The sequence below is a fragment of the Tachysurus vachellii genome, chromosome 24 (assembly GCF_030014155.1).
Source record: "Tachysurus vachellii isolate PV-2020 chromosome 24, HZAU_Pvac_v1, whole genome shotgun sequence".
Taxonomy (NCBI): domain Eukaryota; kingdom Metazoa; phylum Chordata; class Actinopteri; order Siluriformes; family Bagridae; genus Tachysurus; species Tachysurus vachellii.
In genome coordinates, this window is record NC_083483.1 from 10859095 (window position 1) to 10875936 (window position 16842).

A 16842-nucleotide genomic window follows, 5' to 3' on the forward strand; every position below is an offset into this window, starting at 1 on the left:
TCTACTTAGAGTCAAATGTATATATTAAATAAATGAAGGTTTATCTTTTTTTTTTTTTTTTTTTTGCTTTTTTTTCTATCAGTATTGCACTGTGAAAAAATGCTATTATCCACTGTGTATTATAAACAATGAAGGATGTATTTCTCGTATAATTAAATAAATATTTGGTTTTCTCTAATAACGTCTATAATGTTTATGTGGCTGTTTGGGTCTTGTGTTATAAAACCAGGAAATTTTCTGTGCCATGAAGATCTGAAAAAGATAAATCACACCAAAGGAAAAAGTTTGGTTATGTTTATGAACGGTTGTATTGCAAATGTTTTCTTGTACAATGATTATTATAGTGGATTTTTTCTCTTCCACTGTTTTTTCTTCCAACTTTTTCTTCCAATGTTTTTTTATCGATAACATAAATCGTAACCTTGAAATTTACAAATATAACTTTAAATATACTTTGAAAAGCAGTTTATATTCTTATGAAAATACAACAGACATTTGTGGAAAGACTTAATCTTTCAGTGGAGGGAATTAGCTTTCAGTTGGAAATTGCATTTTGTTATATTTGAAACATTTGTACAAGAAAACTTTTACTAAAAGAAAATTAAGAGTTCTTATGAGTAAAGTGCCATAAAAATAATTTGTTTTCATTGTGTCCCAAATGTCTAATAACAAAGGTACAAAACAAACACAAAACACTGATCCAGCAAAAATGTTCATGACACTTACAAGATCATTTTAAACACAGGTTACATCCTGAAAACACTAGCAGTATAACTTCATACACACTGCAGTAACATGACTTTAAAGTAGAACATCATAATAGTTATTTATTTTATTTTATTTTTTCTTTGTTTGTCTGTAGGAATAATCGGAAAAAAAAAATCCTACATAAAATCTAAAAGTAAGGTGCATATGACTTCTAACTAATGTACATTAATATTATGATTTGGTATAAAATATCATATTAGCATAAATTATAATTATTATGATTTTTTTTAAATAAAATATTAGTACAAATGTCTTTTTAAATAAAAAATTATAAAAATATACATGAACATACAACATCTGAATTCCTTTTTTTTTTTTAAATTAAATAGTTATGAAATGTAATATAGAGTATTAGTATTATTTGTATATAATCATAAAACATCATTAAAACATATTGACCTGACATCTGCATCGTGATTGGCTCAAAGGGAAACACCTCTGATCGCGCCTAGTTAAGTCTTTGTTTTGCGCATGCGCAGTAACCTCTAGCACCGGTCATCATGGCGGCTTACAGGATAACGCCAACCTTTCAAAGAGTTTTGCACGCCGTAAAGGTGAGAATGTGGTCCTCGTTCTTTTAAACACACACCGTGATGTTGAAAGGATGCTTTTCAAACGAATAAAAACGCACGTTTTCAATAACACGACTTAGTAGAGAGGAAAAACTGTCGGCTAACTGTTAGCAAATTTGAGACGAACGTTAGGGTTGTGTCCCAAATACCACCTCGTTCCCTTTCGAAGTGCACTTTAAAGACTAAGACGTTACGGATTCTAGTGCACTACGTGTACGTACTACATAGTGTACAAGAAGGTATTTGGTATTCGTCCGTTATTCACTGTCTCAGCACAAAGCCCTTTAAAAATATTCAATGCAAATACTATAGATATTTATATCATTTTGTTACAGAAAGTAGAATTTAGACGTGTTTATATAGCAGCTGGTGTGACAAAAGTGTGTCAGCAGGTAGATAACTGGAAACAACATGAGTTAAAATAAGCATTTTACTTGTCTTTGGTTAGATAATAACCTTGACCATCTTGTACAACTTACCTGCCTTTCTTTATGGTCATTTCAATTATAATGTTATTTAATACACACACAAATCCAGCAGGTAAAACAACACAGAACTAAGTTCAATTCAATTCAAGTTTATTTCTATAGCGCTTATAACAATTGACATTGTCTCAAAGCAGCTCTATAGATAGATAGATAGATAGATAGATAGATACAACTTTGTCATTTGTACAGGTACACAGCAACGAAATGCAGTTTGGCATCTACCAGAAGTGCAAAATGTAGCATGGTATATATGAAAGCGTATACAGTGAATAGATTACAAGAATATGGCATTTAAGGAGAATGTCCAGTAATGATATAAAGATACATATAGATAAAAAATAGTGCAGATGTAATGAGGAGTAAAAAAGATAAACTATGTAATATGTACATGTATTGTACAGAGGATTTATACAGTGTTTTGTTTTGTGTTTGTTTTGTAGTGATCTAGCGGTGTAGTGTAGAGTTCAGTAGTGTGATGGTGGATGGAAATCATAAACATACATACAAGAACATAAACATAGAACAAAAGGTTCATATAAAGAATAATATAAAGTTTAATATAATACAAATATTCAAGATTAATTAGATATATTTAAATGTGTTTGTATTTATCCCCAATGAGCAAGTCTGAGGTGACTCAGGTGACTGTGGTGAGGAAAAACTCCCTTAGATGGTAAAGAGAGGAACCCAGACACAAAGGGGAACCTCATCGTCATATGGGTGACACTGGAGGGTGTGATTATAAACATACAGTCTGATAAATGTTGTATTGATGCTAAAGATCACATGGAGTTCACATCAACTCTTTAGTATCGCAGAGTCCAAATGGAGCTGGTAGATCTCTAGATGACTCAGGATTCTCAGAGTCGGCCTCATCTCAGCGGAAGTCCAAATTCTTCATGGCACGAAACTTAAGTGCACTACACAGTACTACATAAAGTGCATGTGTGCAAACAATGCAAGACAGACAGCACAATACAATATAATAGTTTTATAGCTGACTGTAAAACTAGTGAGCAAAGTGTGACAGTAAAAGTATTATGAATGTGAACGTAAAACCCAGTGAGCAGCAAAAAAAAAAAAGAGAGGTGGATCGTACAGCATTTTTAAAAACAATAAATAAATATATGTGATATTTTTACAGCTAGCTTTTAAGATCACACCCATGACTTTAAACAAAAAACAGTATATTAGTTCTGACCCAGGATTAGTGTTTAAAACCAAACAGTGATTAGAATTCAACCGAAGTCGTGAAGTCGTTTTTTTCCGGCTTGCTCCAATTCTAGTTGTTTTTTTTGTGATTCGAAGACGATGTTTTGTGATGAAGCTCGAATCGAAGTGTTCCTCTTATACCACTAACACGTATACACAAGTTATGCGTTTTATCCGTTTCTAGTTCTGTTAAATGTTATTAGAAAAGTTACTTGATGACAAATATCACTGGTTATCTTCCAGAGGAGCCCGAATCCTGAAGACTTCCCGAAGAGACTCCTTCCAAAAATGTTAGAAAGACCCGTTTCATGTAAACCTGTAAACGGAATTACAGTCGTTACAGCTGTTTGAGATGATGTTATAGAAAATTAACTGACACTATCTGACCAATCAAATTTGAGAATCCACCTGCACTGTGGTATAAAGTAGAAATATCTCATTTAGTACGTTTCTTTAACCACACTGTAGATTTCCTACCTGCAATTTTAAAACTAATAGTATTTAATGAAGAATGGTGGTATGGAATAAAGCAAATCTTTAAGAGGCGTCACACACTGAATGGTTCCTGTGTTGCACATATTGTACTGATTAATATAGTTAACAGATCTCGGCTCTGTCTGTTTCAGCACGCCTCTCTGCGGCCCACGTGCTGGCTTATAAGCCGCCACGCCTGGTACTCCACTGTGTATGACCCCAATGAGAAGGTGAGTGCCAGCACCTCTGCTGTACTTAGCAGAGACCCAGGTTTGGTACTTATCTCTTTTGTATGTTTAAGTATATGGGCTGGGGAAAAGAAACTGCCGACATAAGAGCACACCCTCATGACACAGGTTCTTTTTTGAGAGGAACATCTGCAGCAGCATCCAAGTCTCCAATACAAACATGGCAGCATCTTAGTTCTTTGATCTGCCTCCTTCAAACAGCCAGTGCCCAGAGGCTGTGTGTGTGTGTGTGTGTGTGTGTGTGTGTGTGTGTGTGTGTGTGTGTGTGTGTGTGTGTGTGTGAGAGAGAGAGAGAGAAATGGTAAAAACATAGGAATGCAAAACACACATTTCTGCTTACTGTGGAGTAACACTGCTGGAATTCTCTCTCTGTGTGTGTGTGTGTGTTTACTCAGGAGGTTACAGCAAACAGCTTAGATTAGTGGGCTTTACTAAGTGGCCTGGATTTGTAAATAAGCCTAAACTGTGACTGTATTGAGACAGATTTTTACATAAAAACTGAAACTAGAGATGGTGATGATGATTGGATATGATAGGAAAAGATAGATAGATAGATAGATAGATAGATTGATTGATAGATATGATGAATAGATGAATAGATAGATATGATGAATAGATGCACAGTTTGGTTGGATACATGATGGATGAAGGGATGTATAAAAATAGATAAGAGTATCAGTATTTAGGTGGATGGATGGATAGATTGCCAATTGGATACATCATGGATTATATAGATGGATGGATGGAGCGATGTCTGTCTATATAAGAATATTTAAATTGAAAATGTAATGATAGCCGGATAGAAGGATAGACATACTGTATATGAGTGGATGGACTGATGTTAGATGGATGGATACATGCAGTACATAGATAGGAGGGAGGATTGACAGACAGACAGATGGCGTGATGGATATATGGAACGGCAGATGGACTAATGGAATGAAAGAATAAATTGGATAAAGGGATTTGCAGTTGAATTGAAACGAATAAACAGATGAACAGAAACATGCTGTATAGACGGATGAAACAGTGAAAGGATGTAAAGAGAGACGGAGCACTGTTTGGATATCGATGGAGTGATGTATCGACAAAGCGATGGACGGATAAAGTGTGGTGTAATAGACAGTGGGATGGATTTGTCATTAGACACAATTTGCTCAGCAAACTTCATACTAAAATGTTGTAATGAATATTTCAGTGTGGAGAAGAGAAAGTGTTACACACACACACACACACACACACACACTGGCAAATGACTTGTTGTCAAAACGAATGTCCTAATGGCTCTGTGTTCTGACTCTTTTCCTGCAGACCTTTGATAAGATCCTCATCGCAAACAGAGGAGAGATCGCCTGCAGGGTGAGTGGAGTGTGTTTGTGTGTGAATTATCAGATGGAAAGTGTATGTCGTTCACCTCCTCAGGCACTTACAGGGTGCAAGGTCACTTCAACAGGCGGTCTGAAGATAAATTCATAGAGAATGCACGCAGTTTTAGTTAGAAAGGTAACGTATGATTCTGTCAGTGTGTTCTGTAGCCACTTCTGTCCACAGACCTGTACCACAACATGGCACCAAACTCACTCACTCATTTTCTACCGCTTATCCGAACTACCTCGGGTCACAGGGAGCCTGGCACAAAACTCATGCTTCTCTAATAACATGGAGAATTTCTTCAGAGAAAAACTAACAAACACTCTTCATGCTTCACGTGGTATTGAGACGTGTTTAAAGACGGTAGAAAAGCAGCAAAGCAATTCGTTTCCAATGTGATTTCATTTTGGGGTTTTTTCCTACTAGGCTTGAAATATTTTTTTTTTATTCGAGAATAATAAAAGATTTGAAATTAGATTCACAGAAATTTCAATTTGCTGAATTGTTGTTTAATGTAACGGCAAAAATAAATAAAAATAAAATAAATAATATAAATTGAACACTCTGTAAACTCAATCTGAAAGAATTAAACACCAAATTTATTTTGAAAAGATTTATGATAATTTATTGTAGAATAATTGATTTAAAAAATATTGTGGCACAAATATTAAGTTTAATCTTATAATTTAATTTAATTTATAATATAATATAATTTTCTCGGATAAATGGATGGATGGATGGATTGAAGATAATTAAACATTAGTAGTTGACTATTATCATCTGTTACTTTTGCTTGTTTTAGATCTGAGCCCAGATGTTCCAGTTGTTCTATGTTTGCACTTGTTTCTAACTGAATCTCAGCTGTTTAACTCCTTTCACTCCTCTTCTTGCCCCCAGGTAATTAAAACATGTAAGAAGATGGGGATCAGGACAGTCGCAGTGCATAGTGACGTGGACTCGAGTGCGGTGAGTGACTTGTACGCTGCGGCTTTAGCGTTAGTGTTAAAGTTGTTGTACTTATTAGCTGCACTGTACTGTACTTACTGCCCCGTCCTCCCTTCATCAGATCATTCTTTTCCACCCCCCGTGACTGATGGCTGTCACTCATCCCCCTCTTCCATATGCATGTGAAGGCTTTTTCACACAAAGTCCCCCCTGCTGTCTGAGTCCGAACCGGGGGAGGGACCGCGGTTTGGGGTAAAAGAAGAGGGGGATGGAGTGATGTTGTGCATTTGATTGGATGCTTTTAAAGAGCTTTTAAATAAAGATCTCCTTAAACAGAACCGCAGGGGAGCGGCTGATACGCATACGAGTGGAGTTTGGGTTAGAAGTCCATATTTGCTGGCTTTAGGGTTGGTCTTTTGGACTTTTTGTAAACCAGGGGGTTGGTAATCCGTATTAAAGTGTGTATTAATGTTTATTTGTCTTGTAAACATGGTTTCTCACTTCGACTCGAGCAGGATTTTGACTTTAGGATATTCTGCATGTCATGTTATCCAATCAAAGCACACTTCTTATAATAATCATATAACTACCGTGTTTTCAGTTAAATAGACCTATTTATCATACTGAGAAATCTTAACAGATTTAAGATGTTTGTTTTAGCTTCTTTATACATCTCTAAAAAAGATCTAAAGCATTTCTTATCAGCTTCTAGTGCTCTACATATTTCCAAACATTAAAAGATAAATACCCCAAAAATTTTTTTCATTATTATTATTTTAAAACCAGTTCTACACATTTATTTTAACGGTTCTATATTTATTCATTTTCATTTTTGTGATTGAAAAAATATATATATATTTGTTATTTTGTTGTCAGTGCTAAAATGTAATGCATTATAATTATTATTATTATTTATTTATTTTTATTTTTTTGATGTTATTTTATCCTACATTTTGTTTTTCTTTAACTCTTCACTTTACGTCACACTTGTCAAAAAGGTATAAAAGGTGCTTTAAATAAGTCTATATTATTATCAGTTTTTGTCTTTGTCTTTAGGTTAATCCTTGCTCGTGTTCACATCTACATATTATTAAAAAAAACTGCTACTCAAAATCTAAAGGCTAAAAAGGATAAAATTGCACTAACGTATTGAAATAGTTTGTGTGATTTCCTTAAGTATTAGAAAACATTCAGAGGGTTTAATTTCAAACACTTACTCATCTGATTTTTCTGTGATCTTGTCACTGCACCTAACCTCTAATATATTCTACATATTTTCATGACTGTGTTTTAACGTTTGGGAAGGGAAACTCTGGCTTCCTCCTGCCTCAGGACGATCCTTCACTGCCTGAGGTGAACTTTCCCCATGTTGCCAGATGGAGAAAAGTTTATTGAGACAAATGGTGTGAAAGAACGAAGCCCTTATGAGGACAGGACACAGACAGAGCACATGCAACCCGCTTAAAGTGCTCTGTAAAAACCACTGACCATGCAGATGGTGGAAAACCGAGGCAGGAAAGACTGCGTCCTAAAGTTGTGGCTGTGATTAAGATAAAAGGATGTAAAATGATGAAACACGAAACACAATATGAGTGGAAGAGCACTGGACATTAATAAAGGAGAATTTCTGTGCAAATGTTTTGTATTTAGTTCCTAATTTGTTGATTTGTGCGGTTTTGTTGAGATTCAGTGATACAGCAGGTGATGGGTCAGAAAAGCAGTCCGATATCCAGTGCTTGGGATGGACGAAGGAAATTCGTAGCAAAGCGGATGTGTGCCATCAGCATAGCAAAGATATGATCACTGAGCTTTAGAAATGCAGTATATAAGAAAAGAAAGGTGGGCTGAGTACTGAATCTTGGGGAATTCCTTGGGGCTCTAGAGGCTGTTAGGAGATGAAGCTGAACTTCTCGCTTTCCCGTGGTGGGAATGATCCTCTGATGACAAGTAATTGTTTAAAAGGTTGTTTAAAATGTCTTGATGTGAGGATCGCCTGTTTGCTCTTATACTTTTTGTTTTTTGGCCAATGCTGTGTTTGAGATGGAAAATTGAACAATGGGTCATATCCAATCCCAACAGCAGGCAAGGAATTCAGACAAGTATAATGGGGAATTCTCACATTCTCTCTAATAACAACTCCCTGTGTCAGCCCCCTCTGACACCCGGCTCTATCCTGAGTGGCCTCCTGTTGAGTGTTTTCACTGTACTAACACTCAGACTAGCTTGTTGCAGGGTTTAATATCTGGGTTTAATATCTGTTAAAGATGAGCCAGTTGTGTTGGTGCTGAGAAAACCTGACCGTCCTTGGAGGCCTGAGAGGTCACCGCTCTTGACCCCGTCTTGCAGCACAACTCGTGAAAAGCGCAGGAACAGAGCGCCTCAGCGTCTCTTTCCTAGCGTTTGTGTGTTAAGTGAAGTGGCGTGAAAGACAGCAGCTGGTTAGTGAGTGTTTTCTGACGCTCTCCTGTTGATGCAGTTGACGTTGTTAATGCTACCTATGGGCGACGTCTGTCACTTCATTACCCAGGCACGAGCTCTAAAGGGCTATGTCTCTCTCTCTCTCTCTCTGTAAACTTTGTTTATTACAGGTGTGTGTTTGTGGTTTTCCCTCAGGTTCACGTGAAGATGGCAGATGAGGCCGTGTGTGTAGGTCCAGCCCCGACCAGTAAGAGCTACCTCAACATGGACGCCATCATGGATGCCATCCGAAACACAGGAGCACAAGCTGTACGTGTTTGTGTGTGTGTTCGCTGAATGAAACATAACTTGGCATTTCTCTGTATGTGGTTAATCTTTTTGATTAAATCTCTGTAATGAAACGATGTGTGTTTTCTCTCTCTCCCTCCCTCCCTCTCCCTCTCCCCACCCGTTTCGCCAGGTTCACCCGGGCTATGGTTTCCTCTCGGAGAATAAAGAGTTTGCTCGGAGGCTGGTGAGTAGTTTTCTCTCTATAACTCCCAGAGAAAGATGGAATAAAAGAAAGAATGAATGAAAGAGAGAGGGCTTAAGAGCCGAATATTCAAACGACCTTGTTATACAGTTGGGGTTAGAATGACCCACTTGTATGCTGATCTTAAGCGCACACACACACACACACACACTGTGTTTTTGTAATTAACACCTCACGGCCCCCTGCTGTAATTTAATTAAAGGTATGAGGGTTAAGGTGAGATGATGATTTGCAAGCCAAATAGCAGCAGAAAGGCCAAAAGGGTCAGTAGATGAAGTCGTTCATTCAGGAACACTTTACACCTTGATCGCTTATGTCCACTTTCTCACCATCGATTTCTACAGTCAGTCATTTACACATGTGTACTACTGACTTCAACATTCACAGTGGACTCAGTATTTAAAGTAAAACAGCTCGGATCAAATCATATGATGGTCTTTTATTTATTTATTTATTTATTTAAAATAAGCTGCCATGGCAACCGCTCCGACTCCTTGTGCCAACTTGATCTCTTTATTCTTCCATCTTGGGTTTTCAGTGTGCCAGGATTTGACACTTTCTAGTGAAATGCAGCAGCAACCACTGTAGCTATTTATTTATGTATGCATTTATTTATTTATTTATTTATTTTACATTTTGAATTCTCTTGCTGTCCTATTGATCCCAGAAATAACGCCTCTGTTCAATCAGTCGGGTTTACTACTGCGGATTCACACACACTCATGCGCGTGCTCCCTCTCACACACACACACACACACACACACACACACACACACACCACGCTGCGGGATGCTTCTCTGCAGTGCTCTGGAGGACGATGAGAATGAAAATGTAGAAAAGTGCCCTTGATCCATCACTTCTCAAATACACACACACACACAGATTGTCACATCATTTACACATTGATGTGTGGGGTGTGTGAGAATGATTTCTTAGTCACGTGTCTCTGAATCATTACTAAGATAGGTGAGTGTTTTTTTTTTTTACTTGACCAATGGCAGTGCAGTGTGATGATGATGTCATAGCAGCTGAACGTAGCGGGGTTCCTCGAAAAACTGCTTTGATCTCAATCTGGCTCAGGCAGGAGGCATGGCACGCACACACACACACACACACCCTTGGTCTCACCTTCATGCACAAAATACTAATGCTGCTTCCAGCTGCTTTTCTAATGACTTTACTCGAACATTTCATTAACTTTTTCACATCTTATCTTTTGAACAGTCTTTGATTTTACTCTCATTTCTATCGTAAAAAAAATTAAAAACAATGTCCAGTATTCAAAATGTTTGCTGTATGCTTAGTCGAACCCTGTAGATTAAAAGCAAGCAGCAGCTTAAACCCCAGCTGATCAGACCTGCTTTAGTGGGTGTGGCCTAATATGTTTATGTTCTTGCATGATTGACATGAGACCTGCAAGCTTAACTAAACACAGCAGCACAGGTGATGAACATCAGGAGGGTTACAACACAGATACACTCAGCCACAACATTCAGAAACTGTAGTAGAAAAATCAGCGCTGTGTTTCTGTAATCTTCAGACATTCCTCTGTTCTCTTCACTAACCTCGCTGTATCACACGCTATTTCCATCCACAAAATTTAACCCTGTATATATCAGTAAAGAGCTTAAACCCAGCGTGTATCCGCTTTCTGTGTTAATGTCTCTTCTCTAGGTTGATTCTAGTTTGTGCTTGATATCTGGGTTAGCTTTTGCTGTGTATTAACATTTGCTGCTAATTTTAGCTTTAGACTTTAACCCTAGCTTTCATTCTCTAAATTAGATTTCTCTCCTAGTTAACTTTTGTTCTGTAGGAAAGATTTTTCTCTTTAGGTTAACATTTTTTCTTTGTTAGCTTTTGTTTAGCTTTTGTTTTCCAGGTTAGCTTTTTTTTTTTTTTTTTTTTTTTTTTTTTTACCAGATTAGCTTTTGTTTTTCCAGGATATCTTTTGTTTACCAGGTTAGCTTTTTCACAAGGTTATCTTTTTTCACCAGCTTATCTTTTGTTTACCAGGTTAGCTTTTTTCACCAGGATAGCTTATGTTTATCAAGTTAGCTTTTTTCACCAGGTTAGCCAGGTTAACTTTTTTTCAACAGGTTAGCTTTTTTCACCAGGTTATCTTTTGTTTACCAGGTTAGCTTTTTTTCACCAGGTTAGCTTTTTTTCACCAGGTTAGCTTTTTTTCACCAGGTTAGCTTATGTTTACCAGGTTAGCTTTTTTCACCAGGTTAGCTTATGTTTACCAGGTTAGCTTTTTTTCACCAGGTTAGCTTTTTTTTCACCAGGTTAGCTTTTTTCACCAGGTTAGCTTTTTTTCACCAGGTTAGCTTATGTTTACCAGGTTAGCTTTTTTTCACCAGGTTAGCTTTTTTTCACCAGGTTAGCTTTTGTTTACCAGGTTAGCTTTTTTTCACCAGGTTAGCTTTTGCTGTCTAGGCTAGCCCTAGACTCGAGCTCTAGCTTTTGTTCTCTACATTAACGTTCTATAGGTTAGCTTTTCACTTACTGGGTGTGTATGTATTCCCTAGGTTAGCTTTCATGATCCCTAAAAACAGGCCAAGCTTCAGAAGAGACTAGATTTCTCTAATGAAGCTGTTGACACTGATTCATTGACACCGAAGGATCTAATGAATAAACCTGTGAAAACATTCCTACACAATTTTCTCTGAAACTCCTTTTTTTCTCTCTGTTTCTGTGCTGCGTGTTTGATGGCTTCCATTTCTGTAATCTACTCTCAAACCTCTGTACAGCATTCCTCAAATCCCCGTCCATACACACACAGATGAGTGGGCCGTCCACTGCCTGTGTGTGTGTGTGTGTGTGTGTGTGTGTGTGTGGAAATGAAGATGTCATTACATTAGCAGTTGAATAGTGGCACTCCCCCTTCCCATGCACATGCACATGCACACACACACATATGAATACAAGGTGAATGAGCCCCCTCATTGTGAATGGAAGCCCCCTCTGCCTGACAGTTAGTACACTTTTATGCAGTGCAAACGACGGGCCGAGGCCTCAGGCCAGAGCACGGCCACCCCAAAGGACCTGTTAGCATTCCCTCTATGGCCTCTTTACCATGGCAAAGGCACATCGCTTCTGAATAGAGCAGAGGAGATTGACTTTACTTCAAGTGGCCTTTCGAGGGATTAGGAAAGTGTGTGTGTGTGTGTGTGTGTGTGTGTGTGTGTGTGGTCATGTCCCTGTACTTTTAAACAAGATGTTGGAATGTTAGAGTTTATTTGTTTATTAATCACTTTACATTTTACACAAAATATGTATGTATACCAAAACAACATAAAATGATGTCATAGTTCTAACAAAAAATAATTTTTTAAAATGTTTTGTTTAAAATTAAAGACTTTTGTTGTTGAAATGAATGACAGGTTTTTTTTGCCTCCAATCTGTGGTCTTTCTGCCTCCATAAACTCCTTAATGAGAGAGAGATGCAGTTGCATGCACAAAAAAAAAAAGTTTGAACTCTCTCCATTTGTTCACTGGAGAAACTCAAAATATCCTCTATTTTTGCAAAGAAAAAAAACACATTAAAGTTCTCTCATGAGTGAAGACATCAGTGATATCTAATCATGTGGGCGTTTGAGGTTGGTGGATTTTTTTGGTGGATGATTATAAGTCCTGAAGTGTTTATTTGTGCAACACGTCACACTTTATCCATGATTATAGTTACATTCGATGTTCATGTTACAGCAGCTTTGAGTTCACTTTTTCTCTTGAAGTTAAATAGAGAAGAAAAAAACAAATGATTCCTAGTGATTTAGGCTTGTTTTAAGATTTGCACTTACTATTGATTAGACATCTGAGTAAAGTGAAAAACACACACACACACACACACACATGGAGGTGTGAAGGAGGGAGGGAGTGTGTGAGTGACAGCTGAATAGACAGAGATGCTTTATTAGATCTGATTAGTCGAGTCCTACAGAGAACTTTTAGTCAACAATGTGTTCGCAACTCAACTCAAGCTTCTCAGATCACCCCAGTAATGAGCAGAGACTGAGCCACTCTGCGCTTCACACTCATTCACCGTGTTCTTTCCTTTCTCTGTAGACTACACGTTACAGCGGAACGGTCCAAGTAACGTCTAATTAAATTTAATTTAAAAGCTTAAAAAAAATGATTGTTTATTGTAATTTAGAATTGTTCTCATCTTATCTAATGGGTTCAATCTTTTCATAATGGAAAAAATATTCTCCAAATATTTTACATTTTTTATTATTAACGAAGTGCTAAAGTTCATTATAAAATTAATTGATTTTCTAGGTTTGGAAAAAAAATATTTCAAATTTAAATATTTAAATGATCTGTTATTTATAGAATAGTAATGTTTTAAGGAGTTCCTTTTAAAAAAACAATTTTTTTTCTTTTTTTTTAAAAAAAAAGTAAAATAGTTTAATAAAACATCAAAAGCTTAATTTGAGAAAATTCGCTTTTTTTTTTGTTTCTAAATTAATTTTTTATTTTACAAATTATTCGACAGGTAGACATTTAATAGGTTAAAATATTTCATTTTTAATTATTTATTATTAGGGACTTTTTTCTTTTGTAGGTTTACATGTTGGATTGGTTCATGATGAATTTTTATTTTAATATTTTGTCATTCATCACTTCTAACAATTTCTACATTATAGAGAAAATAGAGAAACGTTCATGACCCTAATGTTTTTTCCCCCTCAGTAGTGGACACACATTGACTGTAATGTTAATGATTGTAGTTTATTATTGTTGGGAAGATGTTAGGTGTTGTTTTTTATTGAGCGGTGTGATAAATCAGGGTTAACTGTCAGTTTGGATCGATATTTTTCATGAATTACTGTCGTTATTGATGGTTTAATTATGTTTTGTGTGACAAATCCGGATTCCAAACTCTTGTGTTGTCGAAATCTCGTGTTACAGGATATTGTGATTCTGGATACAGATTCTGTTTCTCCGAATGCAGCTGTAACAGTAGATAAATATTTAGCAGGAGGATTTAGTCAACAGCTGGATTTTTCTCCTTTTTATTCCATCTACTTTTCCTCTTCTTTTTTCTCATGACACTAATTGCATTGTTTTGCAGAAGTCATGGGGTCAGATCTGTCTCCTAATTACAGACTCCTCTCTGTGCTGATGAGCGCCCCAGGCCTTTCTATCTGTAGTATATTAGCCAGGAAGCAATAATCTCCCGATTCTCGAACGGGACAAAGACTAAAAAGTGGATCCCATCTTCCCGTGCCGCGTGAGGGCCGGGGTTTTCGGGCAGCTCGCGTCCTCGGGCATCGCTCCAGGCTACGCTGAACCACACTACAAAGTCCAGAGCGTCAGGGTGCATTAGTGAGGAGGATTTAGTTTGTAATGATGAAGCAGTGGGGTACCTGCTGCATCCTTTTTTCTCCACCAACACTTTAGTTTGAAGTTGAATGAGCTTTTCCAAATGCTTACATTTTGTTTGTGAAGATTTGAAGGAAGCTTTTGTTTTAGTTAACCAGGTGTTTTATTTCCTCAAACAGGCGGCTGATGGAGTCACCTTCATCGGCCCTGACACGCACGCCATCCAGGCCATGGGGGACAAGATCGAGAGCAAACTCATCGCCAAGGCGGCCAAAGTCAACACCATTCCGGGCTATGACGGAGTCGTAAAGGTTTGATTTATACTTTAAGTCCAGTTGAATCCAGTCCACTATTTATACAGACTTACTTTTATCTCATTTATACATATCAGCAATTGATGGTTAAGAGCCTTGCTCAGCTTGATGGCCCTGGGATTCAAACTCATGACCTTCTAATCTGTAGTTCAACACCGTAACCACTAGGCTGCCACATCTGCATTCATCTGCCAAATGTCATAAATGTATAGAATCCAATCCAAAAATCTTTCTCAAAGCTTTCTCAGGCATGAAATGTGTGTAGAACACACTGCTGTTTAATGATCGTTAAGCTTACAGAACCTTTCGGAAACATTGAATATCATCCAGTAGAATTCATTCCCAAGACCTTTCTATTGTCAGCCTTACCCCAGATATGCTCCAGTATTTTCTCATCCAGTCGATGGACAATACACATTCACATTAAATTTTATTTCACATACACAATCTGAATATGAGTGGAAAGCAAGTGATCAAATATAGAAATACAGGGCAACACACACACACACACACACACACACACACACACACACACACACACACACGCACACACACAGTGATTCATTTGAAAAAAATAATCTGTTTTTATTCAATTCAAACTCAAATTCAACAAAAAAAACTGCCATCTTTAAGAAAATGAAACATGGCTAATTCACTAGTTTGCAAGCTTGCCAGGACTTGGCAAAATTTCTACACCAGTTCTTAAAAATCTTAGTGCATGAAAAGACCGGAAGATTCTGGCAAAATAAGTTTACTGTATTTTTGACTTGTTGCTGTGAGACTTAACCAATGTGTGGATGAACAATTAACTTTGGCAGCTGGTGTGACTCACGATGGGGCAGGTTTGAAGCACGGGACACATTCTGCTTTTAGCCAGATGTGCTGTAAATGTCTCACAGCTGTCTGTAGCTTGAATGAACTTTAATATTAATGTCTCAGTCGCCATGGTGATTTCTAACCAAAACTGAATCACCCGTGTGTGTGCGCGTGCGCGCGCGCGTGTGTGCGTGTGTGTGTGTGTGTGTGTGTGTGTGTGTGTGTGTGTGTGTGTGTGTGTGTGTGCGTGCGTGGGGTCTATTCATGTTATCTAGTATGTTTAATGCATTCAGCTCGTTAAATTTAGAGATACACTGAATTTGCTTTATTTTATAGCATTAAAAAGTTTCCTGTTATTTGAATAGAGTTTATCAATAGAATTATTGGCAAAAACAAATTAGTGTTTAAAAAGTGTATGGAACATGTTTGATCTAAGTAAATCATCTAAAGCAATGTTAGATGTCTGCAGATGACATGAGTGACTGTGCATGACAAAAAATATTCCACCTTTTAATGAGATGATGCAGGTGAAGAATTTGTCCGATTTGCACAATTCAAACCTGTAAAACTCCCAAAGCAACGTGTTCCTCTGCAGCTCTGCGTCTCGGCCTCTGCGTCCATCCCCCCTCTCTGTTCTAAATGTGCTTTAACGACCTCGTGTAGTGGCCGTTTTGACACTTCCTGGCCTTATTGGCTCCATAAAGGGGAGCTGCGGTGCTCAGCACGGCAGACAAAGACAGCAGGTCGGAGCGTCTATTACCATATGAGAGACAGCAGTAACGACCACTGTGCCATCAGCCAGATCGCTATCGAACCATCACACACACGCTAAAACACGACTCGTTTAGCTTAGGCCGTATCCACGCTGTGGGGTTTCTCACCTCACTCTGATTACATACTGTTTGTGGAAGGAGAATAAATGAGAGAGAGAGAGAGGGAGAGATAGAGAGAGGGAGGGAGAGAGAGAGAGAGGGAGGGAGAGAGAGAGGGAGAGAGAGATAACTTAACTGAAGCCTCCATAGAAGAAGGAAGGAAGGGAGGGAGGGAGGGAGGGAGAGAGAGAGGGAGAGAGAGAGGGAGTGAGAGAGAGAGGGAGAGAGGGAGTGAGAGAGAGAGGGAGAGAGGGAGTGAGAGAGAGAGAAAGATGATGAAACTTTCAAGAAATGACAAATAACATCCTAGGATATTTTTCCAAGGCAAGAAAATTTAGAAAACACAATAAAATGTTGCAACCAAGTTGTTCAGCTGAAGGAAGATGAGTGCAGATGATGAGTGCAAATGCCCAGAACATGCCCTCTGTTGGTTGTGATTAGAAACTGCATCACTTAATTAGTCAAAAGGAAACTGCTTATTAAAGCT

General features: G+C 37.7%; 1 protein-coding gene across 1 annotated transcript in view; it reads left to right on the plus strand.

The window, feature by feature from the left end:
• The first annotated feature begins 1201 nt into the window (after nt 1-1201).
• Nucleotides 1202-16842, plus strand: part of pcca (propionyl-CoA carboxylase subunit alpha) — a 46182-nt gene continuing 30541 nt past the window's right edge. Inside the window, exons 1-7 of the mRNA XM_060860422.1 lie at nt 1202-1322; nt 3667-3744; nt 5074-5121; nt 6031-6099; nt 8692-8805; nt 8957-9010; nt 14533-14664. Of these exons, the coding sequence (XP_060716405.1) occupies nt 1269-1322; nt 3667-3744; nt 5074-5121; nt 6031-6099; nt 8692-8805; nt 8957-9010; nt 14533-14664 (549 nt within the window). The 5' untranslated portion in view covers nt 1202-1268. The remainder of the gene's footprint in view (nt 1323-3666; nt 3745-5073; nt 5122-6030; nt 6100-8691; nt 8806-8956; nt 9011-14532; nt 14665-16842) is intronic.